At 39.8% G+C, this 18,766-nt stretch overlaps 2 protein-coding genes across 2 annotated transcripts in view; one reads left to right on the top strand and one right to left on the bottom strand.

Moving 5' to 3' along the window:
• SNTB1 (syntrophin beta 1) overlaps positions 1–7,318 on the top strand; it is a gene marked incomplete at its 5' end in the record, with an annotated part of 32,950 nt that extends 25,632 nt beyond the window's left edge. Inside the window, 3 exon segments of the mRNA XM_015826032.2 lie at positions 3,947–4,143; positions 5,181–5,371; positions 6,951–7,318. Of these exon segments, the coding sequence (XP_015681518.1) occupies positions 3,947–4,143; positions 5,181–5,371; positions 6,951–7,043 (481 nt within the window).
• A 5,149-nt stretch (positions 7,319–12,467) lies between these two features.
• The window catches only part of MTBP (MDM2 binding protein), a gene marked incomplete at its 5' end in the record, with an annotated part of 27,685 nt that continues 21,386 nt past the window's right edge, over positions 12,468–18,766 (bottom strand). The window contains 5 exons of the mRNA XM_015826034.2: positions 12,468–12,506; positions 12,888–12,953; positions 13,524–13,637; positions 15,355–15,601; positions 17,080–17,346. Coding sequence (XP_015681520.2) covers positions 12,468–12,506; positions 12,888–12,953; positions 13,524–13,637; positions 15,355–15,601; positions 17,080–17,346 — 733 coding nt within the window. The remainder of the gene's footprint in view (positions 12,507–12,887; positions 12,954–13,523; positions 13,638–15,354; positions 15,602–17,079; positions 17,347–18,766) is intronic.

The following is an 18,766-nucleotide window of genomic DNA, read 5'->3' as shown; positions in this document are numbered from 1 at the left end:
CTCAGTGTCTCTGACTTTTTGTGGACAGCTGCTGTGCAATTCCATGACATCTTGCTTTAGGCATGAAACTAGCTTTGAGCCAGTCACTTTCTCTCAGTCATAGGAAGAAAGCAATGGCAAACCATTTCCAAAATGTGGTCAAGAAAACTGCAGGGACTTATTTAGGCAGTTGCCAGGAATCAAGACTGATGTGAATCCAAATGATGATGATGATGTTCTTTAGCTTGGTTCCTGGTGTAGAAATGTTCCTATTTTTTTAGCACCAGTACAGAAAAGGTTTTCCATTGCCTTTTTGAAAAGATATTTTCCCCCGCACCCTGTCCCCTTTATCCCGATTTTCCTGTACCCGCACCGACCCCTCCCTTTCCCTACCCATATAAAATCTAATAAAATATATTTTTTTTTTAAAAAAGATATTTTTCCACCGTTCCAATCCAGCCTATAGTTTGCCAGCACCTTAATTTTTGCCAGTAACCAAGAACCAAGATGGGCTACACACACACTATCTATGACAGAAGATTTTTTTCTTGGAAAGTGGTAGGGGAAAAAATGTGTGGCATGTATTTGCCCAGTATGATTAGTAGACCAACCTCTACTCTTTTTGAGTTGGCCGCCCTTAGCAGTGATTATCCATGCTTTGATGATAGTCTATCGTGACAATCGTGCAAGTCCGATTGGGCTGTCCCTGAAAAAAAAATATCTGGAAATTATTGTTGGGGCCAAAGATAAGAGTTAGGCTACTTTTCAAGTACAGGTTTAGCATAATGCCTGTTTTGAAAGATCTATACTGATTGGTTCTTGGTTACTGGCAAAAATTAAGGTGCTGGCATTATGCTTTAAAGCAGGGGTAGTCAACCTTGGCTGTTTTATGACTCGTGGACTTCAACTCCCAGAATTCCTGAGCCATCACAGCTGGCTCAGGAATTCTGGGAGTTGAAGTCCACGAGTCATAAAAGAGCCAAGGTTGACTACCCCTGCTTTAAAGTCTCAAAGGGGCTGCTTCTCCTGTTAACAAAGTTGACCAATAGTTTTGGTCAACTTTGAAGTTGTCCCACAGTTACAGATCCTTCTTTCTGGCACATGGATGGGGGTTCTCATGCATTGCTCCTAGACAATGGAATATATTTATTCTACTTTGTGTTTAGGAAATCTGCAAAGATACCTTATTTTCAACACATGTTGTTGATATCCTTGTTAGAGTGGAATTTTTAACTTTTTGGTCCGCATATTGTTGGGTGCTTTGCATATTTGCCAAGCAGAAAGGCAGGTGTAAATCAAATGCACTTAATAAGTACTATGTACCAACAACCAGGTTTGGCCCTATATGACTGCCAAGAGGGAAAAGATGGCCAGATACTGCCACCTACTGTGACCTGCTAGAGCATGCTGGCTCTTAAATGCACACTGCAGTCCATTAAAAGGTTCCTTTGACCGGGCGAAATCTTCTCCAGCTGGGTGAACTTTGTGGGCGAAAGCTCTCATCAGCTCCCTCATCCAACCCTTCTCTTTCTCTGTACTCTACATCCTTTGTTCAGTTACCTTGAGATGGCCTCTGATACCTTATCTCTGCAGGTTAATAAATGCTCAGTTTTTTTTCTGATGCTGTTAAACCTATGGGCAGCAAATATTTTGGATCCCTGAATACATAAAAAATGTTTGAACTACATTGGCTACCGCCTCCTGCCACAGACTACCCCCCACCGACCTGTACGCTCTCACAGAGTGGGTCTCCTCAGGGTGCCGTCAGCCAGACAGTGCCGGCTGGCGACCCCAAGGGGGAGGGCCTTCTCTGTGGGAGCTCCCACCCTCTGGAACGAACTGCCCCCAGAGATCAGGGTGATCCCTGATCTCCCTTCCTTCCGCCGCGCCCTNCTCAGTGTCTCTGACTTTTTGTGGACAGCTGCTGTGCAATTCCATGACATCTTGCTTTAGGCATGAAACTAGCTTTGAGCCAGTCACTTTCTCTCAGTCATAGGAAGAAAGCAATGGCAAACCATTTCCAAAATGTGGTCAAGAAAACTGCAGGGACTTATTTAGGCAGTTGCCAGGAATCAAGACTGATGTGAATCCAGATGATGATGATGATGTTCTTTAGCTTGGTTCCTGGTGTAGAAATGTTCCTATTTTTTTAGCACCAGTACAGAAAAGGTTTTCCATTGCCTTTTTGAAAAGATATTTTCCCCACACCCTGTCCCCTTTATCCCGATTTTCCTGTACCCGCACCGACCCCTCCCTTTCCCTACCCATATAAAATCTAATAAAATATTTTTTTTTTTTAAAAAAGATATTTTTCCACCGTTCCAATCCAGCCTATAGTTTGCCAGCACCTTAATTTTTGCCAGTAACCAAGAACCAAGATGGGCTACACACACACTATCTATGACAGAAGATTTTTTTCTTGGAAAGTGGTAGGGGAAAAAATGTGTGGCATGTATTTGCCCAGTATGACTAGTAGACCAACCTCTACTCTTTTTGAGTTGGCCGCTCTTAGCAGTGATTATCCATGCTTTGATGATAGTCTATCGTGATAATCGTGCAAGTCCGAATGGCCTGTCCCTGAAAAAAAAAACAACTGGAAATTATTGTTGGGGCCAAAGATAAGAGTTGGGGTACTTTTCAAGTACAGGTTTAGCATAATGCCTGTTTTGAAAGATCTGTACTGATTGGATCTTGGTTACTGGCAAAAATTAAGGTGCTGGCATTATGCTTTAAAGCAGGGGTAGTCAACCTTGGCTGTTTTATGACTCGTGGACTTCAACTCCCAGAATTCCTGAGCCAGCACAGCTGGCTCAGGAATTCTGGGAGTTGAAGTCCACGAGTCATAAAACAGCCAAGGTTGACTACCCCTGCTTTAAAGTCTCAAAGGGGCTGCTTCTCCTGTTAACAAAGTTGACCAATAGTTTTGGTCAACTTTGAAGTTGTCCCACAGTTACAGATCCTTCTTTCTGGCACATGGATGGGGGTTCTCATGCATTGCTCCTAGACAATGGAATATATTTATTCTACTTTGTGTTTAGGAAATCTGCAAAGATACCTCATTCTCAACACATGTTGTTGATATCCTTGTTAGAGTGGAATTTTTAACTTTTTGGTCCGCATATTGTTGGGTGCTTTGCATATTTGCCAAGCAGAAAGGCAGGTGTAAATCAAATGCACTTAATAAATACTATGTACCAACAACCAGGTTTGGCCCTATATGACTGCCAAGCGGGAAGAGATGGCCAGATACTGCCACCTACTGTGACCTGCTAGAGCATGCTGGCTCTTAAATGCACACTGCAGTCCATTAAAAGGTTCCTTTGACCGGGCGAAATCTTCTCCAGCTGGGTGAACTTTGTGGGCGAAAGCTCTCATCAGCTCCCTCATCCAACCCTTCTCTTTCTCTGTACTCTACATCCTTTGTTCAGTTACCTTGAGATGGCCTCTGATACCTTATCTCTGCAGGTTAATAAATGCTCAGTTTTTTTTTCTGATGCTGTTAAACTTATGTGCAGCAAATATTTTGGATCCCTGAATACATAAAAAATGTTTGAACTACATTGGCTACCAAGCTTCTACAGATATGTCTTCCTAGTTGCCTTTTTGACATGGTCCTCTGAAAAAATCTTAGTAAACAAGATAATAAATTGTAAAATGGGATGGGGTTCTTTTTTCCCTATTCGCTTCTTGTTTCCAGATAGGACAATAATACCCATCAGAAATGAAGTATGATTGAGGGGGGACATGATAGCAGTGTTCCAATATCTCAGGGGCTGCCACAAAGAAGAGGGAGTCAAGCTATTCTCCAAGGCGCCTGAAGGCAGGACGAGAAGCAATGGGTGGAAACTGATCAAGGAGAGAAGCAACCTAGAACTAAGGAGAAACTTCCTGACAGTTAGAACAATTAACCAGTGGAACAACCTGCCTCCAGANAACAATATGTGTTGATTCTTAAATTTGTTTTCAGGTTGGTACATTCAGGACCCGGGAAGGGCTCTCCACAGTCTGGGGTAGATTTGTCCTTTGCCACTCGAACGGGCACACAACAAGGGATTGAGAGCCATCTTTTCAAAACCGAGACTAGCAGAGACCTTTCACTGTGGACCCGGAGCCTAGTTCAAGGTTGCCACAACGCAACTGAACTCTCTGTGGAAGTCACAACAGGTAAATCCAAATGCACAGAATCTTCTTGGCAATCAATTTCTCCCAGAGCAGGATAAATCTTGGTAGATCTTGTCAATAAACTAGATGGTGTTGAAAGGATTCTTTTGCAGTTTGGAGTGATTGGTTAAAGAGCAAAATCAATGCCATCCAACATCTGTTGCTCATACTATATGGCAGATCTTTTAAGAATGCTAGTCTGGACTGTTGTTTTGGTTAAATCCTTTGATCAATAGTCTGACTTGCACTTTAAAAGATATAGAGAAGAAGAGGAAGGGAGGGAGGAGAAAAGACTAAAGTCAACAACAGTTTTTTTTCCTGGAGATTAAAACAATTCAGGCAGCCTGATAAGAGATGGACATTGAGGAGAAATTGAGAGCAGAGCAATTGGCCTAGTCCCTTTCTCTACCTCTGTAGTGACCTGGTCAGAGAACCAAGGTGAGTTTTATTGGCTCAAGGCCACAAGAAGAGACAGAGGGAGTTCTATAGGATGGATTGAATGTCCATCTGTGACATGACATAGGATAAAATGAGGACAAGAACACTCACTCCCCGTGTCAAGGAAAGGCAGGATATAAATGTAATGTTTATCAATAAATCCTTGGCTATCACAAGAGCTGTCTTGGCATCTGGAAATTTTGAAAAGCAAGACCAATTGCTAAACTTCTCTTATTCGCTGAAAGTTTACACCTTACTCCATGTCCTTGACTGTAGTCATTTCCCAAAGGTTGATAAACCTGATTCAGGGATGTTATAAGATACCCAACTCCCTTTTTAATTAAACATAGACAGCAATTGGTATTACACTATGGATCTTACCACTTTTTAATGGTGCACGGTCAGCTATGCTGAAACCTTTGTGCTATATTAACCTCATTGTTACAATCATTGGAACTTCTTTCCAATTAGCAGGGAACTCATTAGCATTCCTATTAATCCCCAAGCTACTACCAACATCAGAGTGGCCTCATAATCTTTTATTAGCAATATCATTCTTCTAAAGTGCCATAAATCCTGTTTGTTCTTGTTTCCTTCTTCAGCTTGCACGTATAAAAACCAGGAGTGCCGTTTGACCATCCATTATGACCATGGATTTTCCCTCACAACTGAACCCCAAGTTGGTGCCTTTCCCAAAACCATCTTCCAGTATCCCTACGAGAAGCTAAAATCATCTTCAGATGATGGGATTCGGATGCTCTATTTGGACTTTGGAGGAAAGGAAGGTGAAATTGTAAGTGTGCTGGATTATTTGTTTTTCAACATAGCTGGAGATGAAGATTGTTATTATTTGTAGCATCTGATCCCAAAGGTGTTTTTTCAAGACTTTCTTGTTTTTCTCTGAAGACGTTTGGGACAACCATGACTTGGATTATTGAGAATCTCTATAGAAATGTAGCATCTGATTATTAGAAAACACAATCCCCACAGATTAGCTGTTCTGTGAAGCAGGAAAAGCACATTTCATGTCAGCATTCCTAGTCATTAATGAATGATCCCTTGCATGGTTAAAATTATTATCCATGGATATTCTCTGCAATATAAAACAAAAGAATTCTCTCCACGACATAGAAAACTCCATAATTACAAAGAAAAAGTCTAACCCTACTCATCTGGAGGTACTCTATAGACCTTGGAAAAGGCTGATGAGCATCATCTACTCCTTGGATCATATTTTGCAGTCCTACCTCCTTCCAAGAGAACATTTCTTCCTTCGGTGAAGGGCATTTCACATATGGAAACCCTACATACAGACAGGAATACACTTTCCTGTTCCTTAAATTCACAGCTAGAATTGAATGTAAAATTCTCTTTCTTTTCATGGTCTCTCAATTCAATTGGATTTTGGATAGACAGCCTGCTCCCCATTGCCCCCATCAGCAAACAGAATAAAATGCTAGACTTGGTTCTCCCTCACATCTCGTCTCTGATTTCCTAATATAGTTCCATGAATATAGTCATGGTAGAATTACAGTGGTAATCATATGTCATCCCCAGCCCTACACATAGACCAGATTAAGATCCAGTACCAAGGTCAGGACTACTTTTACTGAAACAGATATAGTAACTGAATTTTGCAAGTTTGAATGTGCTCTCTCTCCTTTATCTAGGGAGGGGCTTGTTTCAGACATTTTTTTCCCAAGTTATTTTCTTGGGCTAGGACTCAAGGCTTACTTATCTGGCAACTGCCTTGATAGTGACTCTTCTTTCTGTCTGTTAAGATCATTCCTGATGTAACATGCCTGAATTATGCTATTAAATAATCTATTGGGGCCTCAAAATGCGGTTACAGTGGTGTCCTGGTACTTGGCTTTAATTTGTTCGGAGAGGTGCGACAGGTACTAAAAAGGATGAGTCCCAAACAAACCATGTGACATATCATGTCAGCCTTTGTTTTTGCTGAGGAGAACTTTCTATCTGTCCCTTTTCCTATGACAATGACCTTTTGAGCGTGGCCAACTTCCTGTCCGCCCTCTGTGGCCAACCCCCTCCTTTTGCAGCAACCTTCCCAGCCTGTCCGTTCTTCACAGCTGTCCCCCTCTTCCTGTAACAGTGCGTCGAGTATTAAACAAAGGCCGAGTACTGGGACAAAATGTTTACATCAAAATGCGTTGAGAACCAAATTTGATGAGTTTTGAAGCAGTCAAGTACCAAGGTATCACTGTATTTGCCAAAGCTTCAGTCACAATGCTGAGAAATTCATAGTGCTATATTTCAACTAAAATATTTGGTTGCTTGGGCAACAAATTCTGGACCCAGTCCAGAATTAAGCACACACAATAACTCCTTGTCTCTTTGTGTTCTGATTTCAGCAACTGGACCTTCATTCCTGTCCAAAGCCGATTGTATTCATCATTCATTCATTCCTTTTTGCCAAGATTACAAGACTTGGATTGGTAGCATAAATTCTGTCTGTCATTGGCAAGAACAAGAAAAAAAAAATGGAACTACTCGAGTCCAAATCTCCCAACATGTTGTCAACACTGGGAGCTACTAGGAGAACATATAAACTCTTTCTGCAGATGACCTGAAGTTCAAATGGGGGGGGGGCAAAGTCAGTGTTTTGATCAAATATAATAATCAGGGCTCTGAAGAATAAAAGTTATAATATTTGCTTCAACTAAAACATGTTACAAGGGAAACAACGGTGATTGCTCTGAATAAAGCCAAAATTGAGTGATTAAGAAGTAAGAGATGAATGCTGTATGATGGCATTTTGGATTCATAAGTGTGCCTATATGTATGTTTTTAGAGCAGTACGTTCCATCTTGGGTTTTTGAGAATGTCTGGTCTTCCCTAGAAGATTCAGCAATTTTTCAATGAAAAGATTGGTGATGGTAGAGTAGCTTCTGTGAATGCTAAGTTTTTCCCTTCTCCCCTTCATGATCTTCCCCCACCTTTTAAAATGCACTCTCTATTTACCTCTAGTAGATCAGGCTGTTTTTGTAAACAGGTAACGTATTCTAAATCCTTTGCAAGGTGCAGAGAAACAGCACCTTGGATAGAAGTGGATAGAAATCCTACAGAGCAGGAAATCTGAAAACCACTGAAAAGTAAAAGCTAAGTAGATAGTTACCATCAAAATCAGGATTTTTAAACCGAACCCTATGTGCTACATACTTTTTTTTCTTGCCCAACTATCAGTTCTCAAAAAGCACAAAAAACGTATCTGTGTACAAATTAGTGGTTTACTTGTCAAGAAAAGGGATGAATTTGCAGTCCACTCTATCTGTTTTCTAATAAGGAGCACATCAATTTGTGTAACTCACGCGGTCAGGGCTCAAGTTGCTGTACGCCACGGCTTCCCAGCCTTGGCAACTTGAAGACGTGTGGACTTCAACTACCTGAATTTCCTGGGGCTAGGGAATTCTGGGAGTTGAAGTCCACATGTCTTAAAGATGCCAAGTTTGGGAAACTCTGCTGTAGGCAGACTGAGTTTGCTGACTTATCAAACCAGCCATAAAAAGGAACTCTTTGAGTGGACAAACTTGGAGCAACATCTTAAAAATATCTTTAGATAACATATTTCATAGACATAGGATACATTTGAGAATTTGTTGAAAAAACAAGGCCAATTCAAGTGATAAAATCCAAATAATGTAAGTTTTATAAGATTGCAGTTGTTCAGTTGGGGAGGGAGGTGGAATCTGGTATACATCATACATTTTAAAACATTACAATGGAAGTACAGTAAAAGCAGTGGAAACGATAAAACATCTTGAAAAGAGGAAATGTGGTCCAGAGTGGCTGAACTGTAGTTCATATGTGATGTTGTCAGTGGAATTTTGGCTCGTGCATTTTGTGGCTTGTAATTCTCTCGCGCTGTCCACAAACCCTTTTGCAACATTTGGCTGTAGGCCCTTCTAAAGCAAAGGAGACGTTTTTGTGATGAGGAAGAAGGCGGAAGCAGCCTCCAGGAGACAGAGGAAGATGCTGAAGAAATATGGATAGAAAGGATACAGAGGCAATGAAGTCTGAGTAATTTAGGACAGAAGCCATAACAATCAGCCGTGTGGAAAAAAACTGGGAACAAGGCAAAGAAGAGGAACATCAACCTCATCTAGAAGATCCACACAAAAACATCTAATAAGATCCATACAAAACATCTAATGCAGAGAGGAAGCAAGGAGTGGCTATTAAAGCTCAGAAAACAGGTTAAAGTTGGTGAGTGTGCTGTCCTTTATTAAGCGCTCAGGTCCAACTTGCAAAAATCAGAGCAATATCATGGGGTATCTTTTCCACCGATGTTCTGGAGACCTCACCTAAGTAGGGAAGAGAACCTTCTGCACCTTCCAAGGTCTTTTCCCTTTTCTCGTGGCTTTACATCAAGGAGGAGAGAAATAAATTATGTGTGATCTAGACTTTCCCCTATCACCCATACTCAGCATATTCTATCAAGGAAAGGAGATAACGGTCATTTTCCAAGATTTTGATCAACAATGTTTAACTAGAAGACTCCAAAGCTGATCAAGTCTAACTAGTTGAGATCTTAAATTTTGCGTTGTGGCAGTTAACAGGCATATCTGAACGTTGCGGTCTGTAGTTTGGGAGCTCTGAAACTTGGCATGGGCTGAAATCTTAGCGGCAGGGCCTCATCCTGGTGACTGACATTCATTGAATTAAACCCAAGGCATTAGGGAGCTTTAATCTTTTCTGTCTTGTTCTGGAGAACAAGGGCAATCAATCGCAGCAGCAGCAGCCTGAACTGCTGTTCTAGTGTCATTTTAAACATTGTTTTCATCTTGTCTAAAAAAAAAATAAAGTCTTCTTAAAGTTGCACTCAACTTCATAGATGCATCCATGTACTCTTTTTGGCTGCAATATGGACATGGCGTACAGATAATCCTCGGCTTATGACCAGGGGTACACAAGAGCCTGTTCTGAAGTTCTAATGGCCACACAGTTACGTGACTGCATTTCAGACACTTGGCAGTCAAGCCATAATTAAGGCTAATTGCAGCATCCCATGGTTCATGAGACCATGTTTTACAAAGTTTTTGCTGAAAACTGGCATTTACTTCGTTTTTAGCAAAACTGGCCCCTAGCAAACTTCACGACAGCTGCGGTCATTTAACGACTGCCAGAAAAGTTATAAAATCGAGTCAGTCAAGTGTGTGACCTGCTTTACCATCATCATAACTTACAATTGTGATGGCCAGGCTCCACAACGGTCATAAGTCAAAGAGTATCTGTACTATTGTCTTATCAAATGCTTTCACCCAGTCTGATCTCCAGCTATAGAGCTTTATTTGTGGTTTTTTCACCCAGGTACAAGCCACGTCCTATCCTGCTTAAGCTTTTTAATAACCTGCTAAATGACTGTCAGATACATCAAACTTAAACATTTTAATGTCTACATCAAAAGGCCAAAAAATAAAAAAAAACTTACTTGCAATATGGATGCCCAGAGACACAAATTAACTCAGTTGTTTTTTTTTTTAATTCATGGGCCATAGTAAATAAGGATGTTTTTAGGGTTGCTTAGATATATGTGGTCAGTTGGGGAAATGCCCCTGAATTTTCAGCCTAAATCCATAATATTTCCACACTACCTACAGATTACAAATACAATTTTGTATGAGGATAGAAAAAAATGGAAGCTAAGTGTAAATATATAAATTATGCTTGCTTTCAACTGCATTTGAAGAAAATTCTCTGCAGCATTACATCCTCCCTGAAATAATTAATCTAGGTTTCAGATAATTTGATTAGAATAAATAGGATTCATAAAGGCTGCTGTGTTAATTCTTAAATGCGATTAAGGTAATCTTAGAGAATATCTGAAACAAGGTTGGGCTGTTAACCATAACTTAAGATTTTACACCTGCAGAAGTCTAGGTAGTTCTATAAAATAATTAATTGTCAATGGAATATCTACCATATAATTTCTTTCGTAGCATTTTGTTAGTAATATAAAATTAACTTAATAAAAAGCTGCTTGATTTTGAGCCTACGTTATCGCTATATGCCCAGTTTGTGCCTAAGCTTCCATTTTTATTTCATTTGGAGTTTTAAATATATATATCCAGAGGTCTCTCTACTTTAAAATAAATATATTTTTGCAGATACGAAATTTCCATTGGTTTGTGTGTCAGTGAAAGAATGACGTACAAAATTTGTGATTTAAACGGCATTTTGTGGAGAAAAAAATAAGGAATCTCAAATAACCCTTTCCAGTGTAGCAGGATTTTGAAGTTCCTTCCATGGCAGTATTTATTATTGTGAATGAGCAAAAGCCAGAGCATAAAGTAGAATATTGTGTATTTTAGGAAAAGTTCATGCATATGTAAATTCTATTGTACTGCTACTTTCAATACTCCCCCATTAGAATAATATATCTACTTTGTATATAATCAGGATTAATTCATTAGTTATATCATGTATTGTACGGTGCTCAAATCACAACATGAAGTGAACAACTAATTTGCAAAAAGAAATATATATATTTATAGTCAAATACAGATTTGAACGACTCTAGATGCGGTTACTTTAGATGGGGTTGACAGAATGAATTAAATGGAACTACCCCAGATTTATAAGAATTTAATCTACAATATTTATATTTTCAAGAGGGAGAAAAAAAGACTATATTTAATAAAGTGTCACTTATTGGATTTTTTTGGTGAGGTGATAATTTATTTGACAAGAAGAAAGTCATAGATTTTTGCTCAGTGGTTTCAGCCTACTAAAAATTGTAAAAAAACAACAACAGTGACGTACTGATTTCACAGAATGGGAATAATTATTCGAGGTAAGTTCTCTTACTAAACCACTACTGTTCAGTAGTTAAGTTCATTGACAGGAGTATCAACTTCATGGCATTTCACACAAATATATTACGGCAATGGTTCTCAACCTGTGGTCCATGGACCCCTGGGGGGGTCTCAATATCTTCACGGGGTCAACAAAGACTTGAAGAAACGTTATGATTTAAATCTTGAGTTAAGTCTTGGGGGTCCATGGCCACAAAAGATATTTAAAGGGGCCCGTGGTAAAGAAAAGCTTGAGAACCACTGTATTACAGTATTAAGTTTGAGAACAATGGGCTGCAATCAACTTAGCAAGTGGATTTCTCTCCAATCTTCTGGGATCTTTATTCATACCCATAAAAATGAAATCTACTACGAACATCCAGCATTTCATATCAAAACATACATTTAAAGCAGGGCCTTCAGATTGTAGAATTAAGAACGGTCAAAGAATGCAAAGATATGAATCTATAAATTCAAGGATGGCAAAACATTTGAACAGAAGACATGTCAGATGGAATGAGAGGTAGAGTACAATTCAGGAAATGAAATGAATTTAAATACTTAGTGTTTTGAGTTATTCTACCTTTTTCCCCTAAAATCTTGACAAAGTTGCTTACCTTTTAATCTGAATAATTTTATTGTCTTGCAAAGTGAGTGAGTTGGAACTTGCAACAACTCAAAGTAGTTTTTCCTGACAGTCATGGTATTTTCCTAGAATTTCATGTGTCCCCCCACCTTTAAAGCAGTTGAAATGCCTGGTTTTAAAAAGTACTTGTTAAGCAATACTTAAGTTTATTTAAACAGACTATTATCTAATTTAACCAAGCATTCTGCACATTTGAATATAATAAAGAATTTACGTTTACAGAGCTAAGTGACTTTCAAGTCATGCAGACAGGAAAGATGGCTTAAGGAATTCTTTTTATTCTAGTAAAAACTTTTTACAACACAAATAACTTCAAGTTTAATTTTATTATCTCAGAGGTTTGAGAGCATCGTGTGGTAGGTACTGCCAAGCTTTAGACACATCTACCGACAAGGCATTTTAAGTTGTTCTCTGTGCTGCACTTGTGTATGTCACTTCTCCTTGTTTTTTTCTAAAACCCAATCAATGACCTGTAAATAAACACCAGTAAATGTAATTAAAAAATAGAAATACAAACACTTAAGACATATTGCATCCTAAAGTTTGAGAACATATATTAGATGTTGAAATAGCTCTTCCTAATTGGTGGCCTTTCTAAAGGAAAAAAACCTTGTAACCCCTAAAATAAAGCAATTCTTCTGCTAGGCAATGAACGAGGACTGTGTAGCACTACTCAGATACATCCCACAAATCATCATTAAAGGGATGAGTCAGCCCTCTTTCAGAGTCAACCAGCGTGGGGCAGTTTGTCATCAGCTAACCTAATTCATAAAGCCAAACTTTTGATAAATGATGGAAGCCAATTCTAAGGAGCAATTACTTGTAACACCGTCCAGACAACCGTTACTTACCTGTTGAACATTGCTGTTAGCAGCTTTTTTCATTTCATCCAGCAGACCTCGAGATGTTTTCAAATCCTAAATATGAAATATATTACTTTCAAAATGTGCTGGTTTATTAATCAAAACCTTTAAGATTGCAAGGAAGAATAATGTTCTTATTAGTAACACTACCTTGTCACATTTTCAATAGTAAATAGCTGTATAGGTGTTTTAATTTAGAAATTCTGCAGACCAACAAGAAAAACCCATTTATCATTGTAGTTTAGTCTTGTCAACTAAGTTTCCTTACCACTTTTTGTTTGCATCAGAACCTTATGTAGTCTCCTATATTTTTATGTAGTTCAATTCCCAACTGTTTATATCCAACCATAAAGTCATATCAGAAGGGATGTTGTTACATACTTGTGTAAAATCAGAGGAGTTGCAAACTTAAATATGCAGCAAGAGGATATGCACCACATCCGGAGAAAAATTGCCACATTGTGGAATGGTTGCGCCCGTAGGCAGAAGACTGGTACAAGTAATCTTCGACATACAACTGTAATTATATTTTTATTTTCCCTTTAAGCCATCCATCAAAAACCTATTATTCCACAGCTTGGTCATCTGGTATTTTGCGCATGGAAAGAGAGAACATTTGAGTACCTTTAAGTAACACTTGGATATTTCAAATAAACGTTGACTGCATGTTGCGAAGCACTTGTGGTCTCTAGCAACGCCATGCTTCTCGAGAGTACTCATCACTACATCCCCCAGCATCTTGGGAAGAAAAAATAGGTCTATTTTAATTTCAAGAGCCAGCATATCAGGCTTTGTCTCAACAGATCAAAGGCACCAATTACTGTAACCATTAATATATTCTAGAGAAGTAAAACTCTAGGTCGAAAGCTGCAGATCAACCTCTTGAGTGGCCAGCATGCCAGAGAAGGCCTTTTGGTGGTGTCATGATGTCACCAGAAAAACCCAGCTTGGAGAAAGGGGTGACTAGGAATGCTTTGCCTGATGGAGGCTTGCTTCCATTCCCAGCCTTAAAATTAGCCCAATTTCCAACAGGGTGGGGGGAATCGCCAATGAAAATTAGCCAATACAATTTCAGGATGCAGGTAATCCATGATTTTACAATCGTCCCCTTAGCACTCATTCCAAGTTAAAATGGCACTGGAAAAAAGTGACTTACAAGCGGTCCTTGTACTTAATGACAATCACAACATCCCAAGTCACATGATCAAAATTTGTACATTGGCAACTGGCATGTATTTACAACAGTTGCAGGTGTCCCAGAATCATGAGATCACTATTTCTGCAACCTTCCCAGCTGGCCTCCGACAAGTAAAGTTAATGGGGGAAGCCAAATTTATATAATCACACAATTTGTTTAACAACTGTGGTGATTCGCTTACCAACTGTGCAAAAGATTATAAAATTGGGCATGAATCATTTAACAATCTCCTTTCTTAGCAATGGAAATTCTGACCCCAATTGAGGTCGAAAGTCAATGACCCATGGATTAGGGTAGTTCACCATTATAGTGTACCCCGAATCAGGACTTACAATCAAACACTAATTGATAAAGTATCACTGACAAACATATTTGGGATTTTTGTAAGTTTGCAAACACACATTTGTTCAATTATATTCACATTTAAGTGTCATCCTAAAATTGTTTTCAATGCCAAGAAGAAAACCTCTTCTATAAAGTGAGCCTAAGGTAAATTATTAACAATGTATTGATTCCTTTGCTTGAAGATGAAAACAGATTCAGAGGAATTTATTTATTTATTTATTTAACATGGATTTATATGCCGCCCTTCTCCCTATAGGACTCAGGGCGGCTTACAGCATATTAAAACACATAAAACATCATCCCCCCATAAAAACCTGTTAAAAACCAAATATTTTTTTTCGCTGTATAATTAATTAAAAATTAAATTAAAAATTGTCCCTATTTAAAAATTCTCCCTAGGCCAGACCCGCTTGTTGAAAAAGCCATGTCTTGAGGGCGCGGCGAAAAGGTAGGAGGTCCGGAATATAAATAAAAGATTCATTTTGATCATTCAAGAACATAATTGACTGGACTTTGTTCACCATCTTTTTGATTAATTGTTTAAAGCTATAACATAGATTAATTTGGCAACTTTAAGACATGACCGGGGACTTCTGGGAGTTGAAGTCCACGTGTTAAAGTTGCCAAGTTTGGGAAACACTATGTGATAGTCTTCTGTACATAAATTATTCCTAATTTAGGGAAACAACATTTTCTTAAGAAGCATTTGAGGTTCAAATTTATGATGTGGTCCTAAATGTTTGCATTCTGTCATGGGGCAGTATCTGCTCTACATATAGCTCAAGGATTTCCAGGTGAAATTTACTGGATTTATGGTTCAAAAAAACCCCCATCAAGCTTATCACATTGCTTTAGGCAAAGCAAAAACAGCTGGAAATGAAAGTCTATACATTATCTTGAAAAATTCTTTACCCGTGTATGCTTCTGAGATCTTGATTCCTTTCCGGGCTTTGGTGTCTCTGACTCCTTATAATGGTTCTGGCTTGCTGAGTTGCTCCTGGAAGTTACTTTGTCCACCCAATTCTGAGAAGTTTTGACAACCGCAAAGGGCAGAGAGGGTGAAGCCTTCAAGCACTGCTTTGGGACAACTGCTTGGCGACCCCTGCTGATTCTGCCCGCCTGGGACAAGACAGAATCTGTACTTTCAGACTGCAGTAATCTGAAACAAGAGTAATGTACCTTTTTTTAAGAAAATGTATTTATGCTGGCTTGGATTTATTTTGAAAATATCGCAGTATTGACATCTATCAAAATTATCAGCCTGAAAGCAAAATTAAAATATTATGAGCCATCAAATCACTGTCAGCTCTTAGTGGCCACATTAAATAGATTTTCTCCATGACCAGCTGTCCCCAACCTGGTCTCCAGATGAAAATATATCTATTTTGACATATGACAAAAATAACTAAATGGAACCACCCTTGAGCAAGTTACCCTCGGCTAGCATTGCGCAAGATTTTTCAATTTCCTACAGGGATTAAGAAAATGCCACTTACTTCAATATAAAACATGTTACAGTGAAGGTTATAGCTGAAAAAAACCATAGGAAAGAAGAAAAACATTGCATAACAGCTACGCTAACAGGGATTAAGAAAGGAAAGAAATGAAATTCAGTCCTAGAATAGAACAGAGCTGGAGGGGACCTTGGAGGTCTTCTAGTCCAGCCCCCTGCTCAAGCAGGAGAACCTATACCAGTGATGGCGAACCTTTTAGAGACCGAGTGCCCAAACTGCAACCCAAAACCCACTTATGCATCATTGAGGCCCGGTGGGTGTGGCCTATTGGGTGGACGTGGCTGCGATGGTAACGGCAGACTGGGTGGGACTAAAAAGTTCAATCAATCAATTCCAACTTTGCAAGATCTTTTTTATCCCCTGCGAGAAGTTGAAATTAACTGATTGAACCTTTTTTTTTTGTACACGGCGGCGGAGGTCTAAAGTGAAAAGGTTTTATAAAACCCAGCTGAAGGCCTAGGACTGGGGCGACGGCACGCGTGCCCACAGAGAGGGTTCTGAGTGCCGCCTCTGGCACCCGTGCCATAGGTTTGCCACCACTGACCTATACTGTCTCAGACAGGTGAATGTTCAGTCTCTAATACAGACATGTCAAACACAAGGTCCGGGGGCCGGATGCGGCCCGCGAAGTGGTTTCATGTGGCCCGCGAAGCCATCCTGGAAACAGTGAGGGAACGGCCCCCTCTGCCTTGGCCCTGGCCCAGGCCAGCCAGGAGCTAATGTACAATTTTGTGGTGGCCCTCTATGCTGAAATGCATTCAGTCTTAGCTCCATAAGCCTCCCTCCTCTGCATGACCTGAGAGGAACAGTGAGGCTCCTCCAGTGGACCATGCCTTGGCACTTGCCCCGGTCCCACCCCCTTCTGCCAGAGACCCTCAGATCTATCCCACTCCTGCCCAGGCCCCCACAGGCCCCCTTGACATGAACGATGTAGAGCTGGCCATGCCCACCCAGTAGGCCACACCCACTCCCTCCACACCCACCGAGTAGGTTGCACCCACCCTGGCCACACCCACCTGGCCCCCCAAGGGCAACTGCAATGCTGATCCGGCCCTCAATGAAATTGAGTTTGACACCCCTGCTCTAATACCTCAGTTCTATTTATTTTTACATAGTGTATTACCTTTTGTTGGAACAAAAGCTCTCTACATCTTTTGATCTCCGTTTTAGCTTAGATGCCTCCATTTGGAGTTCCCTTTGTGAATGTTCCCCATCAGGGACACTTCCAGGCTCGGACAAAACTGCCGGGGATGGCAGGGGACTCAAGACACAGGGCAGAGGGCAAGACTCCTTCGTGCAGGTGGTCTGAGTTTCATAACGGATAAGCCGAGACTGAAGTTCAGCAAACTCCCCATCTCTCTCCAAAGCTCTTCTGTTTTCAAGGCAGTATCTAATAGTCAACATTAAAAACAGTTTTTGGAATCACCAGCATAGCAGAAAGTCTGGGCTTCTGAAATGAAGAAAAACTTTATCCCCTTCTGGCCATACAGGAACACCTTTCTTGTTTCTCTTACTCCAATCCCTGTGGAACATCCTGCCACTGGAGGTGAAATCCAACCCCCATTCTTCTAGCCTTCCGGAAGGATCTTAAAACATGGTCCTGCCAGTTGGCCTTAGGCTACAGGTAACTGGTGGAGTGATAGAGAAGATACCACTCTCAATCCATGCAAGCCCTTGTTTTTTTAGCCTGGATTTTATTTGGGGAATTTTAAATTGTTTTCATATTTTTAATTGTTTTATTGTTATATATTTAATGCATTGTAAGCCACCCAGAGTCGCTTTGGATAGCTCACGGATCATCTATGCATTTTACAACATGTCAAATCTCAGTTCACATTTTAGACAGCTGTAAAAAAATCATTTTTACTTTGAAATAGTAATTTTCTGCTAGCCATAAAGAGTAGGTAGAATAGGATCTGGATCTCAAGCTGAAATCTCTGTGAAGCTAAGCAGATAAACTTTGGACTAGTCATGGTCTTACAGGACTCTCAATCGTGAAGTGATTCCAATTCAATAACGTTCATTCTTTAATGTTTAAAAGAGCCATGTTGGCACAGTGATTAGTGCAGTATTGCAGGCTAACTCTGCTCACTGCCAGGAGTTCGATCCTGACCAACTCAAGGTTGACTCAGCCTTCCATCCTTCTGAGGTCGGTAAAATGATGACCCAGATTGTTAGGGGCAAGATACTGACTCTGTAACACTCCTGTAAAGCACTATGAAATGATATATAAGTCTAAGTGCTATTGCTATTGCTAAAAGAAGGTAAATATACAAAGCTTCCAATGAGTCAATGCACTTCCTACTGTGGATGGCACCATTTATTTGCTTAAAACAGTTTCATATTGTCCTTCTATTCTCACCTGCATTTCTGAGCAGTTGAACTACCATAAATAATCCAAAAAAAGAAGATCAAAATAATAAAATATATTGGCAATCTGCATGAGTCGATCCCTCTGCTACCTGACCAGAGATTCAAGCCCTTGAATTTGGATAAAATCATGTGTGTACCTAAAAAAGACTGAGTCATGAAAAATAAACTGTCATTTCCCATAATGGCTGAGCATGCTGGAGGTGGTTGTCTCCAAAGGCCAGCTTTCCTGAAGGCAAAGTGATGAGGGTAAAGAGAAAGAAATTTACTCAAGAATCTAAATACAAAATGGAGATAGAATCCCAGTTCCAAAAATAAAAGCATGCTTTTGAATTCTTCATGTTCGGTTTCACTATCTATTTGTCAGAAAAGGGTCAGAAACTTGACCACAAGGCTGAATATATAATACATAATTAAGTTTTGTTGTCAAGTTTTAAGGA

Source organism: Protobothrops mucrosquamatus, unplaced genomic scaffold (assembly GCF_001527695.2).
Source record: "Protobothrops mucrosquamatus isolate PMUCROS unplaced genomic scaffold, P.Mucros_1.0 scaffold2934, whole genome shotgun sequence".
Lineage (NCBI taxonomy): Eukaryota > Metazoa > Chordata > Lepidosauria > Squamata > Viperidae > Protobothrops > Protobothrops mucrosquamatus.
Note: the sequence above shows the minus strand (reverse complement) of the source record. Positions and strands in the feature narration are given on the sequence as shown.